The sequence below is a fragment of the Ambystoma mexicanum genome, chromosome 7q (assembly GCF_040938575.1).
Source record: "Ambystoma mexicanum isolate Mex_15411 chromosome 7q, UKY_AmexF1_1, whole genome shotgun sequence".
Classification (NCBI taxonomy): Eukaryota; Metazoa; Chordata; class Amphibia; order Caudata; family Ambystomatidae; genus Ambystoma; species Ambystoma mexicanum.
Genome location: NC_090941.1, coordinates 486993029 through 487014454, shown reverse-complemented (window position 1 = coordinate 487014454; position 21426 = coordinate 486993029). Strand labels below are relative to the sequence as shown.

The following is a 21426-nucleotide window of genomic DNA, read 5'->3' as shown; positions in this document are numbered from 1 at the left end:
ACTTGACAAATTTGATGGGTTCTGTTTCTTTTAACTGTTTCAAGCTGTAGGCTGGCCTCCAGCACGGATGGGGACCCTTCTCAACCAGGAGTGGGAGGTCTATGAGGGAGGAAACCAGAGACAGGAAGGTGGCAGTTGCGAGGGCCCCAGTACCCATCTCCTCCCCAAGTGCCTTGGAAAGTACCACTCAATCACCCCATAGCTCTATAAAATGATGCTGGCTTCTCATTTCAGGCAACTACAGATACCAGAAATCCCAGCAGAGCACCACTATACAACAGCCAGCCAGAGCCTCCTGCAAAGCAACATCCGAGATCCTCACCAACATCGGGGAGAAAGAACCACTATGCGCCACAGAGGCAAACGTATGCAGCAGCAAAAACCACTATGCGCGGCTAGGAGTTTCAACTGCCCGCAGTGATGAGTGCCCGCAGTACAGATCAGCGAAATTAACTTTAGCACAATGCTTACATGGAATTCAACCACAGAGCTGCTCCAGGACGTGGATTCCCTGACACAAACATTACTCCATGCGGGCCACCAAGGACCAGGCTCAACGAACCTGCGAGGCAGAAACGGGCAAGGGTTTGCTGCTTTTTTGTGTTCTCCTGTCGAACACTTTCTGGGCAGCGAAGAGCAAGCACGATTGGCTGGGGAACCAGTGGGAGAGGGCCAATGGGAGAAGGAGGCGAGAAAGAGAAGGCTTGGGACCAACAACAAAGTGGAGTTTTTTGGGTGACAGAGGAATAGGTGTCAGACCAAGAGACCACAAGGAGGAAGGACGGTGGCCAGGAGCAGGGAGGCAGTTTTCAGCAAAGGTGAGGTGCTGGTTGGTTGGTGAGAGAGAAATTGGTACTGTGTTGCAAGTGTGCATGAGTGACCGTGTTCATGTAAGAGTAGACTGAGGGGTTATGTCGTCCCATGTGCTGGTATCTTTGTGCTCATAGGCTGCACAATTGATTAAAGGTGGTGTCACTTCCAATAGTTGCTAAATTTAATGCGTTTTTTTGCATGTAATGGTTTTCAGCTTAACTGTCTTGAGCAATGGTGGGGAGAGGGGAGAAAAGCGCCTGTGGGGGAAATCGGGGAGACAAGCAGTGGTGTGAATGGGGGAGCAGAGTAGTGGTGGTGAATAAGCGTGCAGTATGCAGGTAGAAAACATCAAGGTGTGAAAGGAAGTGAACAGCGTGGGGCTTGTGTCTGGAAGGTATACACACACTCACTAGAACTAACCTTGTAGTAGAGTAGGTGACATCTAGAAAGTAAGTTAAATGGACAAAGTAGTTTCACTTAGGCCCTCACGACCTGCCGGTTAGACCATAGATAGTAGGGATCAATCAGTAGCTACTAACCTGGGGAGTACGGACAGTCTTGCTGATTCTAGACAAGAGTCCCATCCAAGAAAATCAAAAACCATACAACTGCTTTAGGGAATGGGACATCTACACAAACTCCGAACCACCAACCATATTCTCTGGAACTCACATTATGTACCCCAAGAGTAGAAATATTAACTTTTCTACTATGCAAATTCACATGATTTGTTTAGACTGAAATGTTAAAATGGAGCAAAAAGCAAGGCAAAGCAGATGTAAACTCCAGTTACCTTTCGCAGTTCAACAGTCACTTCGTTTCTGTGTCTTCTCATAGTCTATAAAATAAAGGAAAGCTCTAAATTAGAAACATACAAAGTTGATACATTATGTAAGTAGGTCTGATTTTTATGACTTGTGAAAAAGAAAATCTGAACAATGTACAACTGCAAAGGATTGATACTGCTAATGTTATTAATTCACTTCATCAGTTTGTACTGCGAGCACTTGAAGCTGGCAATAACTACAAAACAAGCCTGAACCAGAGTTCTGTTTTTGATCACAAGGAGTAGAATAATCCGAAGGGAGGGAGCAAAGGACATAGGGGAAGGCCCAGGAGTACGGTGTCCGTATAGTTAAGGTTTGCTTAGCATTCAAGAGTACGAAGCTGGGAGTAGTGGGAAAAATTGGGTGACGTCGCCGCATTCTAATCAATGAACTACTCTGGACTCTAGAAAAGAGAATTTGAATTGCCACACCCGTTTTTAGAATTAGAATGCATTTCTGAATGCCTAGAAAATACCCCAGTCTACAATACCCCAGTCTACAATGCTACTTGTTTACTCGCAAAATAATCTTTTATTCAAAACTTCCAGATGTAGGCTGTAAAATACTTGCCCCTCAATCTTTTTGGAGCCCTCACTGCTACAGAATGAACATTCTCTAAAGTTGAAAAATATAGCATGGACAAAAACAGTTAATTATTCAAATTGAGCTATGAATAGGACCGTTTTTTAAAAATAAATATGTAATCTTAAAATAAATGTCGCAGTTAAGTTGAACAATCTCAATCCAAGGGTTGGGAGTTAAATTGGATACCATTTTATTTAGGGCGCTTTGAAACATTTACTTGCTGTATAAGAGCCCAACAAGCAAACAATATATATACTTTTAATATGAGACCCACATTGTGAATATTATATTGACTGTTTTTAGGAATCTGTTCTTGTTCACATTGAATGGAAAACATGGCGATCTGTGGAATGTTCAACTCGATAACTTTGCCGATTTAACCCACCAGAATGCTCAGGTATGGGCATGAATATAAAACAAGCCATATTACTGATTAAAAAGGAACAATCCTGCCGACTAATGGTCCCACGTTACCCATATTTGAAGTACTCTTGGTCAAACACCACTTCTGAATGGGAAAATGGCTAAACGAAATGAGCATTGTCCAGAAGTAAACTGCATTGCATGCTTAAGAGAATCAAGATTAACACTGAAGCACCATCACGACTAAAATAGTACGAAACTTTTAAGGGCATGGCACAGTTTTACAAAATATTGGCATAGCACAAAAATCTGCAGAAATGAAAATTTAAATGATTTAATGGTTATTTGCAGAGGGTATCCATTATGGTTAACTTGTAAGACTATGCCTTACACTTCAAAAGATTATTAGATTTATGGAATTGTTTAGAAATACAGTATAAAACAACGTCAGTACAGCAAGCCAATCTGAAAAAAATGATGTGCATATATTTGTAATTTTCTCCCCTTGCAAACACATCTAAATATATTCATAAAGTCCTTCACAATTGCCTATGGGGTGAGGGTGCAAGACCAAAAGAGCCTGTAACTGCCAGGTTAAAAAAATAAATACAAATAAAATAAAAATACGTTTTCCATCCCACATTAAGGGATACCACAGGGCATATACTTAAACGACTATGCTACTGGTTCGGAGGCACTGCCATGGAAAATAATCTGTCAGACCCCCAACACTAAACGGTCGCTTAACAATGGACAAGCCTCCATCAATAGCAAAGACCCTCACCGCCCTCATGCAAACCCACCCGCCCCCCCCCCCGATTAACCAATGGAGAATTAGAAAGGATCGGGGCAAGTTCCCCGCCCCAATTAAAAGGATCATGCCCATGGAAACATCCTGCAATCAAATGAATGACGGTTGATTCTGGAAAATCAAGCATACCTATGTGGAAAGAGCCTCCCCCTCAGTCTTGAGCTGGATCTCCTCAAAATGAGGACTCTTGAGCCTTTCCTCTTCACCACCTCCTTCCACCTCTCCCTCCCGTGCTAACCCTTATAGTAATAGAGATTGGATGGCCCGTGTCCTGGGTCCTGGCTTTCCGCCCAATCGCCTTCAGCCTCCTCGCTCTCCCAGCACTTGCCTTTGGGCACCCACTGGCCTGTGTTCCTCACAGGCCTGCACTATTGTATTGGCAGGACTGCTCCACATCTGTTGCCGGAAATGGACTCCTGCCACTTCCCCCTCTGAATTCTCGTAGCATTGCCCCCTTCCCCCTCCTCTCGATCTACAGGCACTTGCACGTTCTGAATGCTCAAGGCCTAGTAGGACTGCCTCTTTCCTGTTCACCAGTCTCATTTCTATTTGCCTCTCCCCCCCACCCCACCCCACCCAGTCCACCTTGCCCCCCCAATTTCCCTCCACGTTGTTTGCCCTGTGGGTGGCTTTGAAACAATCTTTTTTTACAAATGCACAATAAAATAAAGTTCACTGGTAGACTTGGCCTCTTAAAGTTTACATTTAAGCTTATTTCTGAATATTTTAGATACTCCGTTTTGTTTGCTACCACATTCTCATCCCTAGATGCCACCATGTAGGATACACCTGGGCTTCGTCGCCTCTCACGAGGCTCTTCTCTCAAAAGGATACAGTCTCCTGCAGCAACAATCTAACCCTCAATCTGTAGGGCCCAGCCAATCTAGGTGGGAGGAAGAATTGGCTGCAACATTCCAGGACGAAAGTTGTCACGTGTTGGAACACTGAAAATAAATCTACCTGGACCTCCTTTTCGTTCAAAGTATTGCGGCATTACCTGTGCTGGTCCCTTTGGAATATCTGGAAATCATGCTTTTATCGAATGATTATTGGTACGGTTAAATAAGCTTGGTTTTTCATTTACACACAGCACTACAGACAAGCGATGTATCAACCACTTTTACTCCCTAAAAATACGCTAATACTACCAAAAAATAAAAAAAGGAGTCAAAACATTGCCTACAAGATAAAGGAAACTGGTATATTTAAGCATGTCCCCCTGCTATCATTCACACAGTTCTATTGATACGATTGGACTAGTTGTGCATGCAGTGCTCCCCAAGAAGAAAAACTCATTATCACTGCCTGATCTTAGAGGCAATCCTTTATTTTTATATGCAGGAATAACTAGTTGCAAAGAAATATTTGGATTTTCATACCAGTTAGACTGATCGTCTATACTCTAGCACAGTGGACAGATGTATAGAAGGCCACCCTAGTTCAGTGACAACTCCAGGCGCTGTAGCCAAACCGGTTCAAGGTAGCTAGGGGAGTGGTCATGGAGAAGTGGTGAGCCTGGTAAGTGGCCATACATATACACACACTGAAAAACAACTATTAGCATGTAATATCTATATCTATATATAGAAATACACAATCACTGCAGTATGGCAGCAAAATCCATAAAACCCTGCAAAGGAAGGCAAGTCTTTGTATTGTAGCTCTGTGGAACAGTAGTGCTACATACTAACTTTAAATGTCCATCGCTAAGATGTATGGGACCTTGTGCTCAAAAGCTCACCAAAGTTCCACCCAGTTCTGTGAGACAGGAGAAAAGGAAGTGGGGGGGCTTCTGGGGCCCAATGAAGAGTTCCATGGGGTAGAGGATAAGTAGTTCTTGTGAATAAAAGTGTCCACTTTATGAATACTTGTGTGAGCAACCAATGGCAAAGCCAAACTGTCAGACAACTTCTCAAAAGTTACCAAACAATTAAACGAGAGATGGGGGTTCAGGTAAGTACTGTTGCAACTCAACCTTGTGCTCAATTCTTCTTAGGACTTGGCAGGTCCACAGAAGAGGGTCCAAGGTTATTTTCCCACCGTCGGCTCCGGTCCTTGATGCCCAGGGGTTGCAGGTTCGAGCACTTCTCCAGTCAATGACATAGGTTGGTAGAAGGTCTTCAGGATGGAGAATGAAGAAGTCTATGCAGGGCCCCCCAGTACAGGACTGGATGCAGGAATGCCGTTTTGGACGGCCACTGATGCACGGCGACGTCAGGGGGTGGGGGGGGGAATACAACTATTGCAGTCAGACCTCGCCTCCTATATCAGGTCCCTTGATGCTGGAACCACAACATTTGGCAGAGATGAGTCCTGTAGCACAAGCAGTTGATCCCCAAAGTTCCGAGCGCAAACACAGAAGAGACATCTGAAGCACGGTAGCCTAAACCCTGAGCTGGGCAGCCACTGGGTGATCCAGGGGCACATCTTCGCAGGACTCGGAGTGGAGGGAACATCCATTCTTGACATCAGCTCAAAGGGTCGAAGCTCCTTCTCAGGACTTCTGAAGATCACCTACAAGACAGGGCTCGTCCAAGACAGCAGCAGAAGTTGATTGCCAGGCCTTCTTCCAACTGGTCCACAGTCCTTACAGGTGGACAGGATACTTGGCACCTTCAGGTTTCTTCCAGGATCTTTCTATAACTGGTGCAGGGGTTGTCCTTCTCCAAAAGCCAGGTAAGAGCCAAAACTCCCACTGGCCAAAGATCTGACCCACACGCCCCAGCAATTGTCCAATCAGGACCAATGGTTTCACAGCTCATGCATACCATTCAGACACAGAAACCTGTTTGTGGATTGGGACCAGACAGTCCCAACACACTTCCTGGAAGCAAACACACATGGCCCTGCAGTAGCCCACGAAAAGCCTCAGCTTTCCCCGGGCACTGAAGTCCATATAAGGATTTTCCTGTGCTCACAGGACAGGAAGAAGCATTAGTGACAAGATGGCCATGGGACAAACAAAAACACCTTGTGGCACAACCATGCTTGGATACTAGCCACAGTAGGTAGCCAAACACGGAAAACGCGGTAAGGCTAAATCAAACCAAAAAATGTCAAAAAGTGCTTGTCCCTTGGGCAGGGGTAAAAATTTGAGCCTCTCATACATACACAGCACACCATTCTTTACTTACCAAGAGTCTAAACCCCACTAGTCAACGGCTAGTGGCGAATGCACATTTTGCACCCTGCCTAGGGCACACCTAAAGTAACCAAAAGTGTTAGTCTAGGGCAAAACAGAAAGTGTACCCCATTGTACTGCATTGTAAGATGCATTATACAATCATAAACAGTTACAAGTGGCAGCAAAGTAACGAGACTAAGGGAAACAATTTTTACCAGTACCAACAACCAAAAGAACATGTCTGTTTCCCTGTTGCAAATGAGCAAAATCCAGTGCTACACTGTAAAAAGTTTAGGTCAGATTCAAAAATAAAAAGCAGAGTTTGGGAGTGTCCATAAAAATGGAGGGAAAGGTGCTGTAAAGAGAAATCGTTCCTAACAGGCCAATTACTAGCCTCAGTGATAGTTGATGTACATTGGTCGGACTATACTATGAACCCCATTTTCCATTTAGTCTTACTATTTCTTTGAATAACTAGGCCTTCTCGTTCACCATATGGCCAACCATAAAAGAGCTTTTTTTTGGCTGCAATACTAATGCGAACTGGATCTTGAGCTTGAACACCTATCATTCCCAGTTGAAGGTGCTTTTATCTAACCACTGACATTTGGTCATGCAGTGAAGAGATTGAGACCATCTCAAATGACCTTTTAAAAATACAGATAATTAACAGTGGATGTTTATTACAATCGCTATTCCAAACGGGATGCTACTTTCTGGGCAGACAGCACATGGTTGCTGAGATTCAAGCTCTAATTTGGCATAACCTGTCAATTCAGAATGCCATGAATATCAGATCAGAGTATGAAACATGGTCCAGTAGATTCGAGATCACTGGGCACTTGAAATTACTACACTGGAGGAAGAATGGGGACATGGCCAAGCCGGAGAGCCATGTAGTCGCTCTCCCCGTCAGCTACCAGCATAGGCGAAGAACAATGCATTTCCCTCCTCTAAGCTAACTCTAGAAGTGACCATAAGGCCCTGACCGTTACACGATGCCTTGGGGAAGCTGACCCGGTAGAAAGACTGCGCTCCAGCTCCACCCAGGACGTGGAGATGGGGGGGGGGTGGAGACCTGACAGAGCACAGACTGTGGGCTCTAGGGTGCAGAGACCAAACAGGGAAGGCATCAGTGGTCTATTCAGCCTTAGCTAGGAAATCAGAAGCCCGCAGGTCTGGGATGTTCCTATGAAGATTGCACTCTGCCTAGTCGATGAGGTTCTGACTGCCCTCAACCTGAGAAGCACCTTCTGATGTCAGATAAAGCCAGGTGGAGGGCGGCTGGAGACCAAGCTTTAAATACATAATTAGAACAATGGAGGGTGAAGAACCTGGTTGACAGTTACGACTGCATTCCCAATAATGGCCATCTACCACTCTGTGAAAGCCCCGGGATCCCCAGGCAGGTATGCAACCTGTACCATGGCTGCACATGAGCCTTAAAGAAAAACTGGCATCAAGGACCTCCTACCTGCATCAGACCAGACCCAGCCAAGCAGCTGCCCCTGCCCCAGTTATGTCTGGTGAGAATTTCCCCCCCCCCCCCCACCCCTGGCACCTCCAGCCACCAAAGCCAACATTGCCTGCTACTCCAGAGCCTCAAAAACCACCATGATCTGGAATTAAAGAAAGACATGTTGGAATGCAAGGCAGACTTCACTCTGGCATGGACAGATCTCATCAAGAATATCGATGCAGGTGGGGGTTCGAGAGTCCGAGCAAGATGGCCGAGGGCTGAGTGAGCTTCTGTGCCAGATAACATGCCGAAACAAATTCGACCTTGAAACACATCAAAAATGAAAACCAACAGAGACAAAGTGAATCGGAAATGATCCTGCATGTAGGCAAAATCCGGAGGAAAATCCCATTACCCACAGGAGATACGAGCCAAGGCAGCCAGCCGGCAGGCCACACGCAGCCAATAGCGGCACACTAAAAAGGCGCAAAACCTCCAGCCCGACACCTCCACAAGGGGGACGTGCTCTGACAGAGGCCGGAGATGGCCTGCATCCAACGGGGCACCACAGAGTACAATGCCCCCAACCACAGAGGATAATGCCCCCAACTAGCAGCTACAAATCCCGCCAGACGTGGACACCACTGCAAAGGATACATATGCTACGACTGTACCAGATCCCCAAGTGACGCTGTAACACAGGAGACGGGGAGCACTTAGACACCGCAACCAAGGAGAGCGGGCACCGTCAGGGAGAAGGCGATCCCCTTTCTCCCTCGACAGTCTACCCAAAGATCACCCGGAGGCACATCAAAGAGCTCACAGCAAGAACGGAGATGGCGGAGGGAAGGGGCCTGGAATTACGCAAACCCCAAGCTGAGGACTTAAGAGCACACCGAGATGGCAATAGGGCTTCCTTTGAAAAAGCCTGCGCTCAGTGGGGGCTCCCCACAGTACAGTGGTTGCGCGACCGTAGAGCTCCCTTAAGAAGAACCTCCAGACAATGAAAAGAGCAGCCTGAATTAACACATCCGCCGCCGCAGTAATAGTGTCAAAGTCGAGCACTCAGGTGGGAGGCTCAGTCATATGCCTTAATACCTACACACGGCGGCACAGCCCATGCGGGCGAACAAGCGCTCCTTCCAAGGCCACCAGTGAATGGGGAGCAACCCCACTGTCTAACAGATACAGAGCGACCATTAGGAGGGACCCCCACCTTAACCAAAGGCCAGGAAGCTCCCTGAAATAAGGGTGAGAGCCCACAGCGCACCCCCCCCCATCCTCACGGCAGTCAAAAATCGACAGGCGGGCACAATGTACAGAATCTGCAACGACCCCCCACCCAGCAGGCGCAGAGGTAAGCGTGCCAAGAGACCTACCCATAGCCGGCGGTGGCAAGCAAAAAGACTCTGGATACCGCACGGGCAAGTCTGTGGGCATCAAAGCCACGGGCTAGGGAGAAGGAAAAAAAAAACCTACCAAGGAGATCCAAGAGAAACAAGCCCAAGATGGAATTCCAAACTCAATTGCAGGCCATCCTGACCAAGATGAAGCTAATAGGCCAGGGGACGCAAGAAACAAACATGACGGTGCTCGGAATCAAGCAGGATCTCCAGGAAGTTCAAAACCGGCTAGTGACTCAAGCTGAAAGGACCACTGAAAATTAACGAATCAGTGCCCTGGAGGACAACCAAATAACCACAGAATCAGAGCTGGACGGAGTGATACGTGAGGTCCAGAGGCTGAACAAGAAAATGGAGGATCAAGAAAAGAGATCACGGAGAACAACCCTCCCCCCCCCATGTAAGGGACAGACATGGAATCATTCATCTACGACCTCCTGCAGAACTCGCTACACATGCCCAGTGCCAGGGACCTCAGAACAGGCGCATGCGCTCCGATACCCAAACCATCGCCAACTGAATGCCCAAGAGACATCACAATGCGATTGTTACATTTCCAGCCTAAAGTAGCCATCCTGAAAACATATAGCGCATCGACCCAGATACGTCTGAATGGGACCGAAATAAGAATCTATTCAATGGACGTCTCAACAAGGCGTAGAGGCTTTAATCCTACATTCAAGGCACTCAAAAACACTGACCACAGACACGATCTCAAGTTTCCGGCTATCTGGTGTACACAGATGGACAGACAATGGCAGTCATTCGATGACCCAGAATCCGCATGGCGCTTCCTACAAGAGGAATATCGTGTCGACCGATCTTGACCGCGCACTGACAGAAAAAGCTAATTCAGACCACTCTTACCCCAACCGTGACATGAGCGGAGGAAATGGCACAAAACGGGCAGAGGGCCCCGTGGCTGGGGTGTGTAACAGAGAACACTCACTGGTAAACCCCGATACAGACTTGCCCAGAGAAACGTTGTCAACTGACCTTCTCATACCATTCCAAGGCTCACCAACAGTTCGCAGGACTACCATTGGGGGCTAAAATGAACCGTGAGTAAGAAAGAATCATTTCAATCGTATATCTGTAAGAAATCAAGGAAAGACTGCAGATAAAGGCAACCTCCGCCAAAACGGCCAAGAATATATTGGCGAAGGAAGCAGACCCGCAGTCTGTTCCCACCAATCCCATATATGGGCTCATAAGCCTAGCATTGGGCACAAGCTGCAGAATAGGCTCACCCAATATGGTATCATTTGGTTTCTAAAGGGCCTATGTTTGAGAGTTGTGGGGGAAGACAAACCATGAGTTGTATGTTTATATGGAAGAGAAATGGATGAGCTCAAGAACAGGCTCAGACCACTCATGACAATGCGGATCCCGCAGCAACAGATCTTAAGACCACACACACACACAAACACACACAACTACACAATGACTAAACTCACATGCGTAACCTTGAACATCCACGGTTCAGGCCACCCCATCAAGCGCAGGCGCATGCTCAACTACTTAAGGGACATACAGGGGGATAGTGTCTACCTCCAAGAGACCCACCTCAATAGAATCTAAGCAGATAAACTGGCACGGGGATGGGTGGGCATAACAGCACATTCACCAAGCCACAGGAAGCGGGGGGTCTGAATCTTAATACACAAACGGATCCCATTCCATGTCCAACACACATGCCATGATAGCTAGGGCCGGTTCGTACGAATACAAGGACAAATACAACAGCAGCCGATCACCCTTCTGAACATATATGCCCCCACCTCCGACTTGCCTGCTTTCTTCTCACGCACATTCACTGTATGCGCCCAATACATGAGGAATATCACACTAATTGAGGGTGGGGGGGGGGGACATTAATGCAACCCTAGACCAGGACCTAGGCCGCCAAGGGAAAGCGCTACACAACACACCCAACCCGAGAAAGATCGGCCCTCTGTACTCTAATGACCGACCTACAACTGGTGGACATCTTGCATACCACACATACATGGTATCAAGATGTAACATCCTACCGATCACCATCTCAGATCACACCCCGGTGATACTGTATAACAATCCCCGACACCCCACAGAAAACCCTGCCTTGGCGCCTAAATCTGCGTACCCTGCAATTCCCAGAGAGAAACTCCAGGACGATTGAGGAGTTCTAGGAAATGAACGAGACCCAGGGTTATACCCTGCATAGGTGCTGTGATGCCTTTAAGGCTTGTCTAAGGGGACAATGCATCTAACAGTGGGCACGAAAACAAAAAGAATTAGCAGAAAAGGCGGCTAGACTAACAATTGAACTCAAACATTTGGAGAGACAACACAAGGAGTCCCGAGACAGACAGCTCCTACCTCAGCTCCAGAAAGAACGAGAACAAATCTCCACGGCCAGAGCCCAAAGATCCTACACTAGTTGGTCACAACAATATTACTATGAGAGCAATCAACCCTAAACATGATGGCCCTGGCAAACAGCGCCAAGCCGCCCAAATGATCACCATCAGGGATAATGCACACAATCTCATTGTAGGGGACGAACAGATCAACGCTAGGTTCGCAGAGTTCTACCACAAGTTATACACACCACCCAGTATATACTCTCCCGACGGCTTCCTCGACTCAGTACCTATCCCCAAAATATCAGAAGATAAAGTAGACCAACTTGATGCCTACATCACAGCCACAGAGATAACCAAAGTAATCTTATCTTTGTCCCACGGTAGGGCAGTCGGCCCCAATGGGATACCAAATTGACTTATACAAAAAATTAGCGTAGGCCCCGAAATTGGAAGCAGTATTCCGAGAAGCAGTCACCCAAAACTGGCTCCCGAAATCTATGCTCACGGCTAACAGTCTTTCACAAGAGTGAGAGAGACCCACAGCTATGTGGATTTCTCTATATTTTCAATAATATCCCAACCTGCCCCCTCCCCCCCCCCCCCCAATCAAGATTCTGGTCCAGACTCAGGAACTTAATAACTCGCTAGTTTGGGCGGGAAGGCAAACCAGGATCTCCAATGACATCCTGACCCTACCGTTTGAACAGGGGGCAGAGGGGTGTGGGCCTAGAATACCCAGATTTGTAGGTTTACTTCTTAGCAGCCCAGATACAGTACTCGGTCTGGTGGTGGTCCCCCATGCCTGAACTCCCTTCATATCCCACTTGACAGGTTCACCACAAACCCTAATGACATGAAAGGCTTGCTCGGGGGAACCAGGGTTAAGGGGGTAAATACAGAGATACAACCAGTAGCCATCACCTGTAGAGCCTGCGACTATGAAAGAATATAGAAAATGGACTCTGGTGACGGGGCTAGAAAAATTCCATATCTGGTGACTGAACACTCAATGCTATCAAAAAATATAAATTTTATTCAATTCAAAATGATATTCATATTGTTTACACATTAATCTTCTAAACTATTGGACACTTTTTCAGGATCTTCACCCATCAACTCCATTCATTCCATACCATTACTGATTCATACTCCCAAAATATATCAAAGAAAGATTTTTTTTCCCTTATCAACACCGAACTCTAATATACAATTACATTTACACGTGGTCCATCTTTATGCGTGCGTATACAACAAATAGCTCAACAGCTTATTCGTTATATCTACATATGTTTCAGTTGTCGTGTCGGTCCTTGCATACTGGACCCATTGTTCCACAACCTTCTTCAGGATCAACACAGACTTCAACTCTGGTCTAAACAATATATGGGTGAACAGTGTCTTCTGGCACAGATCTCCCACTTCAAAATAATGAGGGTAGTTTCAACCATGGAATTATTCCAGCATGCCTTCCAATGCCAAATATTATGGACGGCTTCTTTATGTCTGACATTATTTCACAAATGTTTCTTCTTTAATAGGTGCAAAAACCAGTTCATATTACTGCCTTCTCACTAATCATAGTAGATTGCACTGATGTCCCAGCCACATGGGTATCTTCAGCACCTGTACACTGATGTGTAGGATCACCCCCTGTCTATTACTTCTGGCAGCGTCCAAATCGATTTACAGCATGCTTGCTGTTGTGGGCTCCACTAAACAACCATGTCTGCACAAAACAGGCAGAGTAACATCCTGAGCCTGTGACCAGCTATGCCGAACAACAGGACAGCAGGGTTGGTTCTCAGTCAACCCCCCCCTCCCCACAAAACTGGCTATATACCAGGTTAGCGGAATCCCTCTCACCCACAAGAACATTTTTCAACAGAGAGAAATTGGGGATCCATACACTGTGGGGGGGTGAGGAGGGGTGAATCTTCAAGATGGGAGCTTCATCACATGGGAGGACCTGAAGTTTAGAGGGGAATGGACCCCGGGTCACCATGCTGTTATACTTCGACTGCGCAACTTAAAACCATGTTGCCAAACTTTCCACATGCACCAACAACCTCCTCAATACTCCAATTTATCATAGATCCTCCATCCGCTAAGAAGCTGTTACACAAAAAGGTATCAGATCACAAAAAGTAACCCACATCTATAAAATCAAGGTTAATTGGGAAACTGCTCTAGGGATTTAACCGTCGGAAATGCATTGACGAAAATCGGCAAACACGCAAAATATCCATGAACAATAATTTCCGATTGATACATTTCAAATTCATACACCAGACGTACTACTCCCCAGCCCAGAACCCAGACACCCACAACATATTTGTTGCGCGTACGACACAGCCGATTGTCTCCATGTCTCCTACAGTTGCCTGCAGCTTCGTCCTTTCTGGGACAATATAGAGATGGCGTTGTCGCAGATGCCGAGTACTCAAATGCAATACACTCCTGAACTATGGTTGCTAGCTTTGGACGAGCAGGAATCAAAGGCTGTCATGAAGTTACTCGCGAGGGCATCTGTAGTGGCGAGATCCTTAATAGCCAAGGCGTGGGGGAAGCGTAGGGCCCCTTGTTTCCATGAATGGACAAACACCATGAGCTTGCGCGAGAGGAGAGAAACCCAGTATGCGAAAACTCTGCCGGAAAGTTGTAGATCACTAGACTACTGGGCCCCTTTCAGATCTTACATCAATAGAGATGGAGAGGACACTACTTGTGTATTCCCCCAACGTGCGTGAAAATAAACAGCATGTATTCTATCTAGGGGATATGTTTTCCCCCCCCCCCCCATTTTTTTTTCTCTTTTCCGTTTTGTGCAGAATGGGACATTCCATGGTAAATACATTTACTGTATATGTATCTTCAGCCATGTAGCCCTGTACAGTCTTCACATGCCTGGCAGGGTTGGGGGAGAACGACCACAATGGGATAGTTTGTACTGTTGACAGTTGAAGTTAAAATGTGAATAAAGACAGTTTAAAAAAAAGAAAACTAATTAAAAAAAGAAAATTAAGAATACCTCTGAGGAGGTGCAGCTGGTAGTGGACCTTCTTGACAGGGTCCGTGATGCGAGGAGAGAAGGAGAGAGTGGAGGAGGACACCCAGGTTTTTAGCCTCACAGAAGGCGGAAGGAAGAGGGCCCTGGGAGGATGGCCAGAGAGGGAAAGCGGGAGCAGGGGTGCCAATGAGGAGGATCTCAGTCTTACTGGCATTAAGGCAGAGATCGTTGGAGGTGCACCATGCCTGAATCGCAGATAGACTGTCAGAGAGCAAGGAGGTTTAGGGCAGCCTGAAGGAGAGCAGAGTGTCACCCACAGAACACTAAAAGTTGGAGAAGGTAGAGAAAAGGTCGGCCAAAGTGGCCAAGTAGACATTGATGAGCAAGGGTGAGAGGTTAGAGCCCTAGGGAACACCACATGTGGAGAGAGGTGGTGGAGAGAAAGTACCTAAGTTGCACCTGGAAGAGACTGTGCGGGAGGAAGGAGATCAACCAAGCCAGGGCCTGATCCATGATGCCCAGCTTCTAAGAGACGATTGAACAGGATGGCATGATTGACTGTGCCAAAAGCAGAGGATGAGGACAGAGGAAGACTTGAATCAAGATTAGTGAGCAGGTCTTTCAGGAGAGCAGATTCCTGCTTTGAAGCCAGTCTGGTGGTCATGGAGAAAACCAACAGATTCAGTGTGGCGAGTAAGCTGGGAGATGGCCAGCTTTTCTAGGAGTTTGCCCAGGAAAGGAGTGATGGAGATCAGGTGGTAGTTTGCCAAACAGGAAGGATCGGCAGAAGGCTTGTTCAGGAGGGGGTGCACAAATGAGTGCTTGAGGGAAGAGAGGAAGTTCCAGTGGCAAAAGAGGGATTGCAGAAATCAGCCACGGCTGGAGCGAGGGTGTCAATGTGGTCCATGATGGTTCTGGAGGAGCAGGGGAGCACCTGCTTGGATGACACTTTCATTGATTGGACTTGTCTAGAAACCGTCAGGAGTGGTCGGAGAGAAAGAGGAGCAAGGAGGAGGAGAGGGAGAGGCAGCCAGAAGGGGGCCTAGAAAGGTAAGTAAGAGGAGAGGAGTTTTTAGTGGTGAAGTGAGAAGCCAGAGCCCGGCAGAGGACCTGGGAGCAAACAGGAGAGGTGGAGACAGCATAAGGATTGGCCAGCTCCTTGCAGATTTTAAAGAGTTTGGCCATGTTAGAGGCCGCAGAGACGCAGGCTTGGAAGTGGGCTCTTAGTGAGGACAGAGTTTGTATTTCCTTTGGAGCAGGGGGCAGGCACATTTTTCAGAAGAGGCGCCCAATGCCCTCCACTTCCTCTCAGCCACCATACACTTGCGCTTCAGAGTGGCATCAGAGTCATACCAAGAGTTGCACTTGGAGGTAGGCTTCCAATGGATGCTCATGAGGAGGGCAAGGACTGCCAGAGGGGAGATAGAAAAATGCAGGTATAAGAGGGCTGTGTGGCAGGGTGTGAGTCAGCCACAGGCACAGGAGGAGCAGAGAAAGTAGCAGCAAAGGCCTCCACTGACACGCTTCATTGGCCGAATGACCGAGAAAGTAGGTGGCAGTGCTGGGGTCGGCTTCTCCTGGGGGACAGTTTCAGGTGAGAGGAGAGCAGAAAGTGGTCTGTCCAAGAGAGGAGTGGTGAGGGGGACATCTGAGGCTATGAGAACATCCAAGGTGTGCCCGGCTGAGTGTCGGATCAGAGGGTAGAATGGAAAGTGTCACAGAGGATGCGGAAGAGCCCAGAGGAGAGATTAGAATCATCCAGATGGATGTTGACGTCTCAGAGGAACAGAAGCGCAGAGATTAAGGCGAGGAGAGGTCTGCCAACTCAGAAGAGGGCGACCTGGCCAGGTGGCCTCTAGATGGTGGCCAGTCAGTGGCCAGGAGGGATAGAGAGCCTGCAGACCAGGCATTCAAAAGGAGTAGGCCTGCGTAGGAATGACAGAAGCAGGGACCCACGCTGGAGAGATCATAGCTACTCCACCTCTGGGACGGTTGGTTCTGGGTTCGGAGAGGATCTTGTAGCTATCAGGGAGGAGAGTCAAAACTTGTGAACCAGGTCTTGTGAGAGCAGGGACATCCAGTTAAAGTTCTTCAAGGAGGCGGCAGATGTCAGAGGAGTATTTGACAGCAGTGCGAGAGTTGAGTAGTGACGTGGAACAGGTTGCCACATTCCAAAGACTTTTGCAGTGAGGTACACGTTTGAGGCACGCCCTGCGGAGGTGGTAGAGCGGCCCGAGTGGGCAGTGGAGGTAGAAAGAGATGGCAAAGTATCCAAAGAGGAAGAGGAGGGTGCCAGAGAGCTGGAGGAAGAAGGAGGTGGCAGAGGAGCCAGGGAGTAGGAGAAGGAAGTTGATAAAGACGCGGGAGACCCCCATCAAAAAGTAGGAGCTTTAGCGGAGGGCACTGGAGCAAGACAGCGCCAATCAGCTAGACATTAATGATGGTCTTGGAGGAGTGGATGGAGGCCAAGAGGACCTTCCACCGTATGCCACCATGAATGGGAGAAGAGGAAAAAGGAGAGAGACCAGAGACCATACGATGGGTCCATCGCTCTGGAGAGGCAACAAAGGAGGTTGGTAAGAGTCCGTCTGGCAGAAGCACTGATGTAGGTATCAGCAATAGGGAGGCCAAGGTTGAAGACTAGGATGTCCCTCTTGAACCTCTTCCTTCCTGACTAAGTGAGAGGAGATAAGAGTAGCAATTAGAGAAGATAAGGGAGACAGAAAGCACCATAGAGGGGGCGTGGGGAAAGTAGGAGGAGAGAATGAACGAGGATGAGCAAGGGGGGGTGATCACACAGTAGGTTACACACAGAAAGGGCAGACGTACAACAGTACAGAGGGTACCACCAGCGGGGTGAGAGCCTAAAGGGCACAGTTCACAGTGCAATAATAAACTGCAAATGAGGGGACCTAGAGAAACGACAGAACACAAAGTACAGCTAACCGCTGGAGGGGGAAAGCATAGGATTGCGCAGGGACAGAACATTAAGTCAGACAGTTAGGTGGCAGTATGTGCAAAGACCGGGGCGCAGCAATGGCTGCTCACCCTCCCCACACTTTTCGGACTTTGATGGCCGCATCATACAATCGCACTCTGTGCTGCTAGCCCATCGCCGCCAAATACCTGCTTCGCACAACACTCCAGCCTTGTCCTGCCAGGGCTTTGCCACAGAGGGTCCAATCCTTGGTTCTTAAAGGTTTGGATACATTACATAGACTTAGGCGCAATGCATTATGCATCGACGGGCAACGTCTCCTGCATCGTCCAACACTGTGGCTTTGTCCCTGTGCTGATCCCATATCTTATCACCTTGTTGTTTTATGCGAGCTACCTTGAAAATACAATATTTCACCTAGTTTGCCCAGTTCTCTGCCTGCTACGCCATCCACTCTTAGTTGCTTACTTTCCTCTTACATGACTATACAAAGCCAACTAGCTGTTTAGGCAAAGTAGTGATCAATATGTCCATCCAGTCTGTACATCTACAGATCTACAATACCTTGCACTGTAGTCACCACTCAGAGCTCTTAACTTTGAGATGACTGCATTATATGTTACCACCTCTTGTGGTGATGTTCATTGGTCGGTGTGGAGATCGACTGCCGCGCCCACGTAGCCTTTTGTCCGTACCGGCTGTGATTTTCCGCGGAATCTCACGCGGACCGGCCATAGTCTGTGGGGGCCTTGCACGGAGATGCCCCGTTCTTTTGGTTTTTACAACATTGACTGAACGTGGCTCTTGGGGAGAGGTTTTGATATTCTGGCATAGTCTAGTTTAGAGCTAGCCTCATCGCCGAGTCCCATTTCGCTTTCCTCGTCTCTTTGCGTCCTACATCTATTTTTAGACGTGGTGCCTAGGGAACGTTGGGTCCTTTCCTCTAGGCCGAGTTGCGGCCACGGCAAGTGGAGAGCACATTTCGGAGTATTTACCGAGCTTGAGTTCGTGTGATCACGGCGCGGGTTACTATTGGCTTAGCCCGACATTTCTAACTGCTGGGTCCCGTTTGAATTGGGGGCCCTCCCAAGGTAGGCGCCCATTCGGCATATCCAACATTGTAAACAAATGTGGGATAAATGTATGCGTGGGTAAGGTCGAGGGGGTTGTGGTTGCACGGTGTAGATTAGGATACATACTTGCACGCAAGTCTTTGGCTTTTGTACATTTAGGGTAACGTGACATTCCGACATATTTGGAATTCACCCCCTCTGAAACGGCCTATTTCCATTTGTTTCCCTGTAGGCACCCACGGTATAGGGCTGACTCGTTTTCCATCTCCAGTCCATAGTTGGTGCAATAGGGACGTGGCATTGACCCCCCCTTCGAGCGGCACTACCGGTCCTCGAATCCTTGTGTGGGCCGTGAGAAGTACCTTCGCCTTTCACCTGCTCCAACCTACAGCGACAGGTGAGTTGCTGACTCCCGCGTCTTTTCCTCGGTTTTGGTAATAGGGCTTCGACATGCATATTTACCTGTATTCTAATTTACATCTGCGGTTTCAGATGATCCGACTAGGAGACACTTCCCTGTGCTCCTGCGCTATTTTGAGGCTTCTGAAATATCCTATGGGGCCACCATACTATCATTCCTAGTAAGTACAGGGCCATTGTTAGCCCTATTTGTATGCTAGACGGAGAGTACGGTATACCTCCTATTTGTGGGTCAGGTGTTTTGGGCACTGACGGCATGTACGCACCCTGTTACAGTCGCACCCCTTTTCGCTTCTTAGGGGGTTTATACTATTGGGTTGTATAATTTTTCCCTCTTTTCCACGCTCTTTGGTGAGTGTTCTTTTCTTCTCTGCCCTTTCCCTACTTGTTTACAGAGAAGGGCATGGTGAATGATTCGGTCTGGTGGAGGTTGCCTTTATATCTATGTTACCACTCTGTTGCAGGGTGGATTCCCTCCTATACACAGGGGTTTGGTGTTTTTATAGGTGAAGAATTCCTTTTCTCTCAAAATATGTTATTAGTCATCTTTATCAGCAGCTGGTAGCCGTTTTCTTTCGGCTGTTGATGTTTTTATTGGGTTGTACAGGCCAGTAATATCATTATTTATCACATCCACAGAACTCCATTCCCCTTGGGGTCCTGATGAAGGCAGCAGTACTAATGCCCTGCCGAAACGTCTGGTACATCGCTCTGTGCAATCGAGCTTTGTGATATGGCTCATCAACGCCACAACGGACGTAGACCTGGGATGTGTGTGTTTTGGTCAGACGCAATTTTTACGTGCTATGTCTAATCATTTTTAGCATTGCTATTGGGTGACACTGCCATACAGAGCATATCTGTGACTTGTTAGCCAGAGAGGGACAGCAAGTTAGAATATGTGCCTATCTAGCTCTGTGACATAAAATCCTGGTGGTGTCAGCTGTGTTTTTATGACTATACATGAAATTGCTAATAGATGCATTGTATATATTTTCTACATTGATACATGTCTTTGTGTGGTGTTTTTTTGATTGGTGCACGTAGGACCTATGGCCTACGTAATAAAACTATGAAAACATTTTCTATTAAATGGAAAAAAAAATTTGGTACTCCGTGTAATTTTTCATTCTGTGGGGTGATGTATACAACTCATGGAATACGACCTAGTTTAAATTGGGGCTAGGTCTTTAAATTTGGTTCAAAATGGTTCATCTGGGGGACTCCCCGTTGTGTGCTTATATGTTACCACCTGCAGGAGATGCTGAGAACTCGAGTAATCTACAAGTAGCAGCCCGCATTTCATGCTGGGCCGCTGCCCCTCTGCCCAGCCATCACCCCATGGCAAGTCTCCACTGGAGTGCCACACCTCGACCCTCTTCCCCCCCCCCACCCCCTGGCCCCCACCCCACACAAAACACAAACCTACTCACCTGCACAACTCCTTGCTCACATCCAGGTCCTGGAAATAGTAAGGTCCAATCACGGACATGCGTGTCATTTCTTTTTAAAAGGGAAGCATGAATTGTGTAAAGCCTGGTTTCCTTAAAAACAAACAAAAGTATTCACAGCGTAGATGGGTCTCGGAGCGCGAATAGTGGTAAAAACTGCTTTCATGGGTGTGCAGGGCTAGAATTATGTGCTTGGGGCTACCTGGCACGGGATCTTTATAGGCCCTGCCCTCCTCCAAAAGTGGTGTTAACACTATACTGAAAACAGTTAATATCAATGACAAGCAATCGCCATCTTGTCGACCTGAAATTGACAATTACCCTGCTGCCACAACAGCATACTATGTACTTAGTTTCGGGCTAGGACCCTTTAAAATAGTGCATTTTTGATGTACGAAACTGCTCAACTTCTCCTTACACAGCAAATGATGGGTCAAGCATACACTATACTGAACACTGCCGTGTCCAACACCGACGGCACCCAGTTGCACCGAAAACTGTTTTCAGAGCCTTTTATCATTTGCGTCCATTCAGCTAACCTTTACGTTTCATCTACACTCATCTCACTGTCTTACTTCACTGCTACACAAAATAACAAGTTCCTTACTGATGGTAACGTTCTTTCGACTGGATGTTACTCCCACGTATTCCTCATTTTATGATATTTCCATATCCAACTTCAGCTGCTTCGGAAATATGTTTTCCCAGCAGAGGGTGCTGCACGTCGAGGAGTTCCTTCATAGGTCTCCGAACAGAATGTACCAATGACTTTCCAAAAAAACCTTCCTAGTTTGAGGAAGAGTT

At 47.4% G+C, this 21426-nt stretch overlaps 1 protein-coding gene across 1 annotated transcript in view; it reads right to left on the bottom strand.

The window, feature by feature from the left end:
* The window catches only part of KPNA3 (karyopherin subunit alpha 3), a 1475105-nt gene that overhangs the window by 1383988 nt on the left and 69691 nt on the right, over positions 1–21426 (bottom strand). Inside the window, exon 2 of the mRNA XM_069640670.1 lies at positions 1607–1651. Coding sequence (XP_069496771.1) covers positions 1607–1651 — 45 coding nt within the window. The remainder of the gene's footprint in view (positions 1–1606; positions 1652–21426) is intronic.